The 12,753-nt window shown below is 42.0% G+C and overlaps 1 protein-coding gene across 1 annotated transcript in view; it reads left to right on the forward strand.

Moving 5' to 3' along the window:
• The window catches only part of CDK15 (cyclin dependent kinase 15), a 39,024-nt gene that overhangs the window by 5,891 nt on the left and 20,380 nt on the right, over positions 1–12,753 (forward strand). The window contains 5 exon segments of the mRNA XM_062002623.1: positions 1,771–1,865; positions 3,602–3,664; positions 5,679–5,802; positions 6,347–6,467; positions 12,604–12,697. Coding sequence (XP_061858607.1) covers positions 1,771–1,865; positions 3,602–3,664; positions 5,679–5,802; positions 6,347–6,467; positions 12,604–12,697 — 497 coding nt within the window.

Consider the following 12,753-nt stretch of genomic DNA (forward strand, 5'->3'; position numbering starts at 1 on the left):
GGCCGTGTCCCGTGGGGGGAACCCAATCACTTCACTGCAGACCCCGAGACAGGGGCGGTGATTTTCTTCTTTAAAACTATGTCCGGAAGAGGCCGTGTCCCGAAGGAGGGACCCTTTATCCCTATGGCCGGAGCAGGCCGTGTCCCAAGGAAGGGACCCAATATCCACAGCTGTAACTGTGGGGAGGAACCCACGACAAAGCAGCTCATTAAACTTATGCCCAGAAGAGGCCTTGTCCTGAGAGAGGGACCCTGTAACTGCAGAAACTGCAACCACAGTGAAGAATCCACACCAGAGATATTCACCAAGGACTGCATCCCGTGTGAGGGACCCTGTATTGGCAGGAGCCACAGCTGTTGGGAACAACCCACACCAGAGAAGTTTGTTAATGATTGTGTCCTGGGGAGGGACCCCGTGTTGGAGCAGGGGAAGAATGCCAGCAGATGTCCTCATCTGAGAAGACAGAAGTGGCAGAGCCCATCTATGAGAGACTGACTGCATTCCCCATTCCCTGCTGCCCTGAGCCGTTGAGGGGGGAGAAGGTAGAGATATCAGGGGCAGTGAACTGGGCCCAGGAAGAGAGGAGGGACGGGGGAGGGAGATCTTAAAGTGCTGGTTGTAATTTTCTCATCATCCTACTCCCTTTTTGCTTTTATTCTGTTCTGTTTCTTGTTCTGTTTCTTGTTCTGTTCTGTTTCTTGTTTTATTCTGTTCTTGTTTCTTGTTCTGTTTCTGTTTTTATTCTGTTCTGTTTCTTGTTTCTTTCCTACTTTCCTCTCTAAGTCAAGTACTGGAGTCTGTTTTGCCCAGAACTGTAATTGGCAGCGAGCCCTCCCTGCCCTTGTCTCAATCCACAATAACCTTGCTTATCTTTTTACTCCCATTTTGCTCAGGCCTCCACCATCCTAACAAGGGTGGGGGTGAATGGGGGCACAAAGCGAGAGACTGTTGTGGTGCTGCTGGGCCAAACCACGACACCACTCCATCAAGCATGCCCTGGATGTGCTGAGGGTTGGCAAAGACATGTCAGCACCCAAGGACCAGGGCTGCACCATTGTAATGATGCTTTTAGATGGTTAGGCCAAAAGAAAGAAAAATGTGCCAAAGTTGTATAAATACAAAAAAGTTACTGAGTGAACAGTAACACTGTTCATCATCTCTGCTCTTGGAGTTTTAAACCAGAGAAAGTAACAAATATGCTTTCTCAAAGCTAAAAGCACAGATATAAATTCAGAATTCAGCTCAGCATCTACAGAGATTTCTTTTGGCAGATTTTTACACCCTGAATATTGTGAAGCTATAAGCTGATAAAAACTCAGCTTTCCCCAGACATCTCCTAAGGGCCATGATGAGGGCACATGCCAGGAGGTGGATGGGATAAGGATAAGAAGCTCTGTGACAGGTCAGAGGCTGCTGCATTCTGACTCTGGGAGCTGCTAGCCCCTGTCTCTTGGCATTTTCCTTGAAGAAACCATTTCTCCTCATCTGAGAAGCTGACAGCTGGGAACTGGGAACTGCTATTTCTGACAGAGGCAAGAGCCTGCCTCTGAGAGATGGACAGGTTTCTACTGAGCTCAGAGCACCCAGTACTTGCATCTCTAAGGAGCTGTTCTGTCCTCCTTCAGACTCAGTAGAGCTACTGCTTCTTACACAACTGCCAAGTTTGGACTACTTGTCCCCAGTATTTTATTTCACTGCCTTGCTATTTGCACTTTCTGCTTCCACTTTCAGCAGCAGTACTTAAACTGATCTTGCTTTTGTGTTTCCCAGCTTCTTTTCTCAAGCGTTTGAAACACACCAACATTGTGCTGCTTCATGACATTATCCAGACCAAGGAGATATTAACATTTGTCTTTGAGTACATGGTGAGTTGATCTTTTTCTAGCTTCCTGTGGAGCTAGCCCTGGGAAGCACTCGAAAGTAATGGGAAGTGGCTGCATAATGAATTTATGGCATTATGAGACAACTACAAAAAAAAAAAAGTTTCAATCCTTTAGTGCAATGATTTCTTTTCCTTCTTTTCTTTCTGTATATGACACAGCTGTATGCAAAAATAATTCCACATCTTGTTTCCACTAGGGTGTCAGACACTATCTACCTCCATTTCTGCCTTGACAAGTACTGTTCTTGAGCCACAGTAAGAACAGAAAATAGTGATAAGAGCTCACTGACCCAGTTAGGGTCAGATTTGCACTAACCCCAGTGGCTCACCATGACCAAGCCATGGGTCGCTCTCCTGAGGAGGGAAGGATACCAGTAAAAAAGTTCTCAGCATGAGTCTTGCTAGTTCTCTTGCTTTTGCTGATAGCTGCCAACCAAATTATAGGGGAAATATAGGGACTGTGTCTTTTTTTCTTCAGCTTTATGATTAAATCTGGCAACAAGTATGAATTCTGTTAACTATCAGCTTCAGGTTGTCATGGTTTAGCAAAGAGCAGCTTTTGCTTGGTAACAGGGGGAGAGGGTTGCAGTGAAGACCAGGTAAAGAGTTTTTGGACTCTCCTCCAGCTCCTGGGTTCAGACTCACCTCCGGCTCTGCTGGGCCAATCTGGCACCTCTTCCATCATTATTTAGGGATGGGAATTTGAAGTGCTTGCAGGAGGTGTGAGAGTGATACAAGATGGAAGTGACCATGTGGATCCCACAGTCATAGAAGGAGGAAAGAAGGAGGAGCACCAGACCAGAGACTCCTCTGCAAGCCATGGTGAGAAAGCAGCTGTGCCCTTCCAACCCATGCAGGGCCATGGCAGGACTGAGAGCCACCAGCAGCAATGTGTGAGTGCACCCAGACTGGCAAGAGACTGTGTGAGGAGGCGGTCATGGCACAGGCTGTGCTGGAGAGCCTGCGCGCCGCAGAGCAGACCAATACGAGAGGCAGAAAGGAGCTGCAGCCTTTGGGATGAACGCACGTCGGAGCAGCCGGTTACAGGGCTGCTGAGTGTGTGCGGTACCGCATGAAGGTGCAGGGCGGACTGATGTGGAGCCCACCTGCCCTGAGGAGAAACAAACAGCAGAAGCCATCAGGAATAGACTGAATGAAACCCCCATTCCCTTCCCCCCTGAGGGGAAAGAGGAGGTAGAAACATCGGGATCAGGACTCTGAGCCTAGGAAGAGGGGAGTAGTGGGCAGAAGGTGGTCTTAAAGGGCTGGTTAGACTCTTCATTGTTGTACCCCTCTGTGTTGTTTTATTTTGGTTATGTTTTGGGGTTTCGTGGTTATGCTTTAGTTGGTGTTGCATTAAATTATTTTCTGGTTTCTTCCTCAAGCCGAGTAGCCTGATCTGTTTTGTCCTGAACCTTAGGTGGCAATTAAGCTCTCCCTGCCCTTTGGCAATCCTCAGGTCTTTGGTACTTGAGGCTAATTGTGGTCTTTTGTTCCCTGATTAGCCTAAACCACCTAGTCTAAGCTGATAGAGTGAGATAAGAGGTCACTCAAGTCCCTGATTTGATCCAGCACTTAAGCACATTCTCATGCGCTACATCTGATCAGATGTCCACCAAGGTAAGAGAGACACCTTTGTAGCCCTTCCCTATTTTTTCTGTTATTTGTAGAAGCCTTTTACATGAGTAGCTTTGCCTCAAGTTCTCATCTTTTACTTAGCACACAGACCTAGCATAGTACATGGGTCAGCATCCTGGAAGACTTCATCCATGCAGTGTTATGGTGAGTTCCTTAAAAGGCTAGTAGCCTCAAAGGATGAGGAGGTGTTATTTTACATTATGTGTGGTGATTGTAAATTGCTTACTAATATCTATTTATTCCATATATGACAAACACTTTGGAGAAAAGCTGTCATTGATTAAAAAGTAACAATCTTCTCAATCTCCAAAGCCTTTTTTCAGTTAGTCCCCCTACACATTTTCGAAGCTTGCTAGAGGACATTCAGCTTTTGTGAACAATGAGGCTTTATGGCAAGCAAATCTGTCTGTACACAAATTTATATCCTCTTGTCATTACAATATATTATTCATCTCTCTAATTAAAAACTCTCAAATCTCACCTACCCTCATCTAGAACTATCTTCATATTTACGGTCATTTAAATTCCTTTTGCCTCTACTACAGCTTTCTGGGAGTGGTTGACCAGACCTGAGCACAGATGAAGACATACCCTTATTTTATAGACTGATGTTATAACAGTCTCCCACTCACTTTCTTATGCACTTTCAAATTTAATTGACTTTCAGGATTGTTGCTGTACACTGAACAGATGTTTTAGTGCAGATGTACTCACTGAATGCCTGGGTCATTTCCTGAGCAGCTTCAGTTAATTTATCTTACATCTGTCAACAGTAACTTTGTATCTTATCAAACTGCCTATTCATCTGACTTTGTCAGATCATTCTGAAGTTCCTCACTGTCACTTCTTATCACAGCTAATCTAAATACTTGTCATTTTAAAATGTTGCCACCTTGTTCACATCTTTTTTCAGACAGTTGTTAAGCAACACCAATTCTAATTAAGTTTTTGGGGCCTAGTTAAGGCCCCAAATTTTAAACATTCTTGAAGCTTATATATATCCAAGATGCAATGTAGTAGTTTTGCAGAGATCTCAAGGGCTCTGCTACCAGTCAAGCTTGTAAAGCCCATGGAGTACATAGCTGTAACATGTACTCACTGGCACCTCTGTAAGAAAACACTAGCCAGCTGCTCTGCTTCCTGTCCAAAATACTTACTCTCAGCAGGAACGAGCTGCAAGATGATTTGCTGCTCCTTTAGGAGTGTCATCTAGCTTGCTTCATTTTTTGCTGGCAAATGTTTGTTTTTTCTCTAAGTAATTTCTTTCAAATATGATGCAAGTATGGAGAATATTACAGGGACTCTTTTCTGGTACGAAAATGACCTATAGGTGTCACTGTTTTTCCTTCTCTTCGGATTAAGCTTCTGGTGAAAAATCTCTTTTCTCTGTTTAAGGATAATTAATTTTACTATGCTTTGTTTCTACTCATTGTCCAATTTCATACCTTGTTTCAGCCCAACTTGTTTTATCCCAGGCTTACTTACACTGCCATGGTGGAGGGAGTTACATATTTCTTTCTCGCTTCTTCTTTTGCTTGCTTTTCTGCTTTCTCGTTGGCTTGTTTCATTCATCATATCTTATTCACTATATCTGTTCAAATTATCTCCTTGTGTTTTCTCCCAGCTTGAAGGTAACAGTTCACTTTTTCAAGTCCGTTCAGTAGCTCAGCTTGTACTGGGAAGAGGTGGTGTGTACGGCAGCCGCGCAACTCCCTCTGCTGGTGTCAGCTGCCTCAAACGGGCAAACCTTCCAGCACCTTAAACCTTAATTTTGCTTGGCTCTGTCTTTTTCTTGAACACTGAAATCAGAATCTCTGCTGTTCTGAAAGCTGGGTACGTGGTTTGGCAAGTTGTACATGCTCCTGCAATCAATAGTCCATTTAAAAGAAAAGCTAGATTTCCAAAATGTGCTCTTAGGGACCGCACTGTAATAGCCCTCATGGCCAGTGCTCTAACCTCCTAACCTCAGAAAGCTATAGGACAGTCATACTCCACCACAATTCTCTCTTCCTCAGCCACCTCTACTAATTTTTGGGATTTTTACTGGTTTCTTACTTGCTTTATCTCTACTTTCTTCCAGGAGTTCTCCTGAAGTCCAGTTAATGTGTCAATGCAAAGTCTCACAAAATCCTTTCATTTTTTTGTTGGCTTTTTCTAGCTCTTCATGTTTCAGCTTTTGCGGGGCCTGGCTTACATCCACCAACAACATATTCTTCACCATGATCTGAAACCCCAGAACTTGCTCATCAGTTGCCTTGGTGAACTCAAATTAGCTGACTTTGGTAAGTCACAGTTTGGACGCTGCCAATATGTCTGCTCAGACCGAAGCTTTATTATGCATATAGATCTGTATCCACAGCCAATTAAGGCATAAAATAAAAACCTCTTATAGAACTTCAGAGAACTATTTCTGTGATCAATCTGGCCTTTCTTGCCTTTTTACTAATACGTGCAGGCAGTAACCTCATTTAAGTCAGAGCAATTACTGCCACAAAAAAATGGTTCAAGAGAATTGAGAATCAACCCTTCTCTCTTCAGAAAACAACATGTTGAACCAAAAGGCTGTCTTGGCATTGCTTTGGAATGATTGGTTCACTCACAAATGGTAAAGCCCTGCAAAACATAGAGTATGACTTGATCTGATCTGCCCCAGAGGTATATTCCAGACACACTTTCTTTGTTAATGGCTTGTAAACTGCATTGGGATTGCTTGTGTTTAAAGATTCAAGAGAAAATATTGTCCTGTTTCCAATTATTATTATCTATGCATTGTATGGATAGAAAGACCTTCCTAACATAGCAGTCTTTTTTTTCTTTTCTTGGCAGGTCTTGCTTGTTCCAAGTCTATCCCCAGACAGACATACTCCTCTGAAGTAGTGACATTCTGGTACCGTCCTCCCGATGTGTTGCTTGGAGCTACAGATTATTCTTCTGATTTAGATATCTGGTACTGACTAATTTCAAACCATTTGGGATCCCTTGGGAAAAATCATCTTTATCTGAATTAAGTCAACCAAGTTACAGCAGATAAGTAATCATAAGTAGAGGAGTTAACACCTGTGAGGGGAAAATTTGGGAGCAGTAGGGAGTATTTTACTGCTGGGTTCATAGAAGTTTTGGGGAATTATGTCCCTGCATCTTAGCTATGGATTTATATAAACCTCATCTGAAAATATTTATGAGATATGTACATCCTTCTCTGGAGACATTCAAAACCCACCTGGTTGAGTTCCTGTGTGACTTACTCTAGGTGGTCCGGCTCTGGCAGGATGGTTGGACTAGATGATCTTTTGAGGTCTCTTCCAGCCCTTGAGATTCTGTGATTCTGTGATCTCATTTGGTAACATTTATGAAACATTTTCAGGTCTTGCAACACAACACTTTTGCTTGATGCACTTTTCATTTTGTATCTATGTAGTCTGCTGGGTCAGTGGTAGCTCTCCACAGAAATGGCTTTGTGAAGAAACAGCGGATCCAGTCACAACTGCACCAACAATGACTTTGGCCTTGCTAACAAAAGTTGGCATTAAAGGGTTTCTGAGTGGCTCTGGAGATAGAAAGATCTCTGAGATAGGGTTTCTGTGATACTTTGTTCTTCCCAACATGTCTCAGATGCACTCTGCATTTCATACTGAAGAGCTGTGTTCTGTTAAAGCTTTCTTACCTTATGAGCTCTCTCCCAAAATCTTAACATGGCTGGGAATCACAGGGAACAAGCTGCATGTTAGCAGAGATGAAGGGATCCCCAAAAGCAGGCAGAAAGCAGGAGAGGATGACGACTGTGTAGTTGGGCCCTAGAGTTCACTCACCTTCTGGCTCACTTCTGCACCAGCCTGAGTGCGCATCCAGCAACCTGGTCCTGACTGTATTCATGGAGAACATGCAGCTCATGACATTACAGACCACCCTTATTCTGGGCTATTTTACATGTGTAGATAGTATTTTTCCTTCACCTTTTCTCCAGACCAGTTAATATTCTGCCCGTGCCTGTCACACTGGGACTGTTCCTAGCTGCTCTGCAGAGTCAAAGGCTGGGAAAGGGTGGGAGCACAGCAAGCTGAAAACTGTTCAGGAAGAAGGCTGGTTGAGTTTACAGATAGCAAAGCTCTGTATCTTCTCAGGCTGTATCCACCCTCCAGAGATCTGCGTCTCCAATGGCTAAGTCTGGAGGCCAGTTCAGGAAAACAGGAGTTTTCAGTTTGTTTACTTCCCTGGGCCTGCTGCTAATTTAATTCCTTAAAAGTTTCTCCAAGGAGGAAAACCTTGCTAAATTCTAATGGCTTCCAGCTGCTAAGGCAGTCTAAATAGTCCTGTCTTCTCTCTCACACTATCTGTCACCTCTTCCCTCCAGACAGTCTCTTAGGAGTGTCTGCTGAGTTAGAAGATTCCTGCCTAGCAGATTGGAGGGTTTGTATTAGGCAGATGCTGGTACAAGCCTGCTGTTCTTTTTCCTGAAAACTGACCCCTGTGCAAAGCCCTGGCTACACACAGAAAGTCTGGTATTTCTGCCTGTGCAAAACCGACATCCCCACCACATTAACTCTGCTCTAGGGTAACGAATAGCAACATGGTAGTGATATACAAAAATCCCATCCAGCACTCTAACAAATTCAGTACTCTCAGTCCCACTGAACTACATTTGTACTATAGACACCTTTGTCATAATGCCTCCTTATGATAACAACATTCAAAGTTTTTGCCCTAAAGAAAGATATCATGCTGAGAGAATAGAGAGTACTTCAGTGAACTCTATTCAGTAACTTCCTCTAACATTTATTATCTTGATGCACACTGCATTTAAGTTCAATTTTTGTCTGTAAGGAAATAATGTGAATTCACACAGGTGTTATATGTCTGTTGGGAAGAAAGGAAAAAATATCCCTATGTCTTTTGGATGCTGCAATTTATATGAAGGCTGGTCAGAATGCCCTTCATAATGGCATGAGACAGTGGGTGTTAAAGCCTTGGTTTAAAGAAACCAATTATAACAAAATAAAACATTATGGCAATTCATGCATAATGTGCTTGAGCAGCAATACCGTCAGTGGGAGGCACATGGGAAGTGAATGAGGCCTTGAATAGATGAAGAGATATAGAAGGAGACTCACTTGCTCCTGGACTAACTAGAAAAGCTGCTTTAATCTCTATCTTTTTTTCTCTCTCTTTCTCCCTCACTATCTCCTGGAGACTTTAGAAGATTGAATTAAAGGATTTCAGGGAGACTAACATTTCAGGAAGATTACACTGAATATCAGAAAGAATTTTTTTTTCTGTTTTTTTTTTTAAACACCAAGTTTATGCATGTGCCACACTAGTAATTGCTAAGATCACGAATGCCTCAAGTCATGCCTTCTTTTCAGTCAGACTTCCCTTGTATGATCTTCCATTAAAAAGAAAAGAAAAAAATAGATTCATGAAAAACAAGAGTTCCCGTGCAGTCATTTAGTGTGGGCCTGCAAAGACCACTAAAGCCTTCTCCCCAGCCTGGATCCCATTGCCCCATTATGCCAAACTCGGAGATCTAGGCTAAGTGCTCCATTGTACAGACTACACCTCGTGAGATACAAGAGAAAGGATATATTTCTGATTTAAATATAAAATTGAAATCTTACTATGCCAGAAAAACTCTGTAGAGGGAACTCTGGGATGCCACAGAGATATCTTAAATCTTAATCCTGATGAAATAATTTCTCCACTGTGTGATGCAGCACTGCAGGCTAAGGAGTAAGTGCAGTGTTCAAACCTGCCACAGTGACTGCAGGCAGATGCAACTGTGCTGTCTGAACCAGCTCTGTTTATGCTCACTAAATATCCCTATAACCAGTTATACCTCTCCTATTACTTTAGCAGTCACTGTCTTGATTTGTGAGCATATCTAAAACACATGATAAAACATTGTATCTAGGCCTCTTTCCAAAACACCTCTCCCACTGCCCTAGCTCTTCCCAAGGCAACTATATGGGACTAAGACTCTTGGAAAAACTGTGCATTGAAGGGATAAGAGGATCTCAAAAATGAGTATCAGAGAGGTGAGAAGGAAAAGGGAAAAAAACCCCAAAGTTAGGACTACATCTTCAGAAATCTTTAAAACTGAATGTTTTTGAATCGTGGTCATTAACAGATGGATCCTGTCAGATACTGTCAGAGCAGTAATGGTAAATCCTGTATCTCAGAAGGAAAGCTGAAGCCCCTACTGAAAGTCTAGTATGATGACTATCACTAAAAAAAGTCCTGCTTTGAGAGGCAGACAAAAATACCTGGGAAAAGAGGTTTTTTGTAAATAAAGCATATTTTGTCTGGAAAGAGACAGATATAGAAACATTCATAATTGCAACTGATGAATCAATACAGTATCAAGAAGGTATTAAAGGCAGCTGGTCAGCTGAGTCTTGCTACAGGAGACAAAAAAGCCTTTTCTTTTCAGCAGCCATGGTTGCTCTGATAGTTTTGTCTTCATTAGAGACATTGAGATTTAAAGGCTTCCAGACGTAATGGGATAAACCAGGAGTATAAAAGAGAGCACTACTAGAAGGAATGTTTGTAGCAACCCACAAGTTGTTCCTCTCTTCAAACTGACAACTTGCCCTTTAGTGAAAAGATTGTTTCATTAGATTTGAATTTTTGAACTCTTTGCTTATGAGTGATTCTTAGCAAATATTAGCTGAATCTAGGAAAAAAAACCCCAAACAAATCAGATTTCTAATTCTTACTTCTGTTTATTGCTCTGTCTGGGTTTCAAGCCTTCTCAGCAATAACAGAAACCATAGCAGATCTGGTTTTCTGTCTGCTATGAACTCTGTTGCCCTAGACCTTTGCAGCAGAGCAGTTAGGTCCTAAGGACCACATTTATAGTGCACTTTGAATTTACTAGCCCCTTTTCCTTAGTAACTGCTGTGTACCTCCAGATACGTCCCCAAATCCTTAACATCTTAAATTCAGTTTAGGAAACAGCAGAGCCAGCACTGTTTATTAGAAAGGATCTCTGCAGAAGGTCTAGTTGCATCTTTGTCTCTGCAGTGAGTCCACACAAAGTCTCTGCTGTTTGTAGTCTGATGGCCATTTCTAGCTAGGGTATCAGAATCCAAACTGTGGGTGAACATCAGGATCATTTGCTCAAAGAACACATAGAGTTGATTCTCTTCTCCCTACACATCAAGAATATTGAAATTACTTTGACCATATGCAGTTAAACTTGTGCAATCAGTGGATTACAGCAGCTTCTGTGGTTGTAACACAGGGTGAGACTGTGAAAGCAGAAGGTTGATACCACACTGGTCTCAGTAGAATCTATCTGTGGCTCCAAAATAATATCTAGTGCAGTGGTAGTGCTATGAAATACACTCACACAAAAAACTGTAACAAAAGCAGTAGGTTAAATTTTGTGGTGCCCGGACCCTATAAAAGCATATGAGACAAGAAAAACAGCTAAGCTCACAAGACCCCGGGTTAGGGTATAGGAAGCTAAAGGAAAGTGCAGCAGTAATGTTTGTGAAAACAACATTAGATATGGATCTGCAAACAGACTTGGCATCACCTGATGTGCAAATACAACCAAAATGAATACCACAGATGAGTTGCGTGTCAAGCTTTCAGCTGACCACAGCCAGGTGGGAAAAGCATCTACAGTATTGCAAAAACAAGGTGCAAGGGGTAATAGAGCAGTACAGATGTCCAAAAGAGATTACTAATTGTAGCTTAGCAAGTTAAAATAATACTTTTGGAGACTGTTAGACAAAGCGGAGTTTTCAACATTTATAGCTAAAGGACTCAAATTTGCCAAAGAAGATTGAGACTGAAACTTGAAAAGATGGGATGGGGCTTTGTGAAAGACAGGAAAATTACAAAAAGTTTGCAGGAAAAAGATTAAAAAGTAAGTAAGCAGAGTTTTACACCATACAATAAAAGATGGAAATACTTACAAATAGGTAAGTGTACCCTGACCACAACTATCTCAGTATTATTGCCAGCAGGACTAATCCACCTCTGTAAAATCAATCCATTTTTTTCCAGTTTGGTGGGGTTTTTTAAGCTGCCATTTTGTTTTGGCACAAGTACAGAGCAGAGGATGGCACAGAGGTTGTCACCAATCTCTTCATGTTATGAAGTCTTGTCTTCAGTTTTCCAGTGAAGACCTAATTGCTTTTGAAGGAAAAAAATGTTGTGGTGTTTAGGGCCTTTGTGTTCTTAGTGCATCTAATGTATCCTTCAACTACTGTGTGGTAGTTTCTCCTACTGTTATCACTGCAATTTTGCACTTTTCTTTTTCTCATGGAAAACAACCTAGTATTCCATAGACTTCTGCCACAACTGTCTTTTAAAAATGAGCTTGTAACAGGATGAATTGAAAGAGATCCGAAATGAATTTTTGGTGCTGGAGAAAAAAAAAATATAGTGCTTAATGGATTTCTTTTCCAAGGCTGTTTCCTGTCTTGTCTTGCTGGTGAAGGGTGGGGTTTTTTTCTAGTGAATGGTGCTGATGAAAAAAAGGAGATGGGAACAGACTTGTATCAAACTTTGCTATATATTTTTTTCTAAAATCCTGGAGGGATGTGAATGTATCTTTGGTCTGCTCCTGTCCTATTTGATTTGTCCTGTTTCAATCTGTAGAACTTGGATGAGGTTAATGATGGTACATGCAACTTGCAACAAAGACCAGTTGCAAGTGCTTAGAACAATGCTGCAAGACCACAGATGCATAAGACAGCCTTTCCCAAAGGCAATCTTCCCGACTTCCCAGAATTGTCAGGAGTTTTAATAATGCTACATCCTGCCTACCACTCTGCTGGAGGTACATCAGTCTTCACTGAAGCCTATATTTACTTACATATGAACACACACTCCACATCCTGGCTTCTCACACACTCTCACTAGATGATATGAGGGGGTTATACAAGCACTTTTCAGGCTCAAGCTGCAATATATATAGGGATTACAGTTTCCATCAGTGTTTCTGCATTTACAAATCAGGATTTCTAAATTTCCATTCCAACATTTATCTCTCTTCCTCTCTCCTCTGCCCATCCCAACAATCATATCATATATGTCATGTATGTGAATGATTTGATACCTTGGGTTTCTTGCAGGAGCGCAGGCTGTATATTTGTTGAAATGATCCAGGGGCAGCCAGTATTTACAGGAACTTCTGATACTCACGAACAACTGGTGAAGATCTGGAAGGTAAGTAAAATATACCCTGAAATGGGAGAGAAAAAGAATGTGTTCCTCCAGTCTCT

The sequence above is a fragment of the Colius striatus genome, chromosome 9 (genome assembly GCF_028858725.1).
Source record: "Colius striatus isolate bColStr4 chromosome 9, bColStr4.1.hap1, whole genome shotgun sequence".
Lineage (NCBI taxonomy): Eukaryota > Metazoa > Chordata > Aves > Coliiformes > Coliidae > Colius > Colius striatus.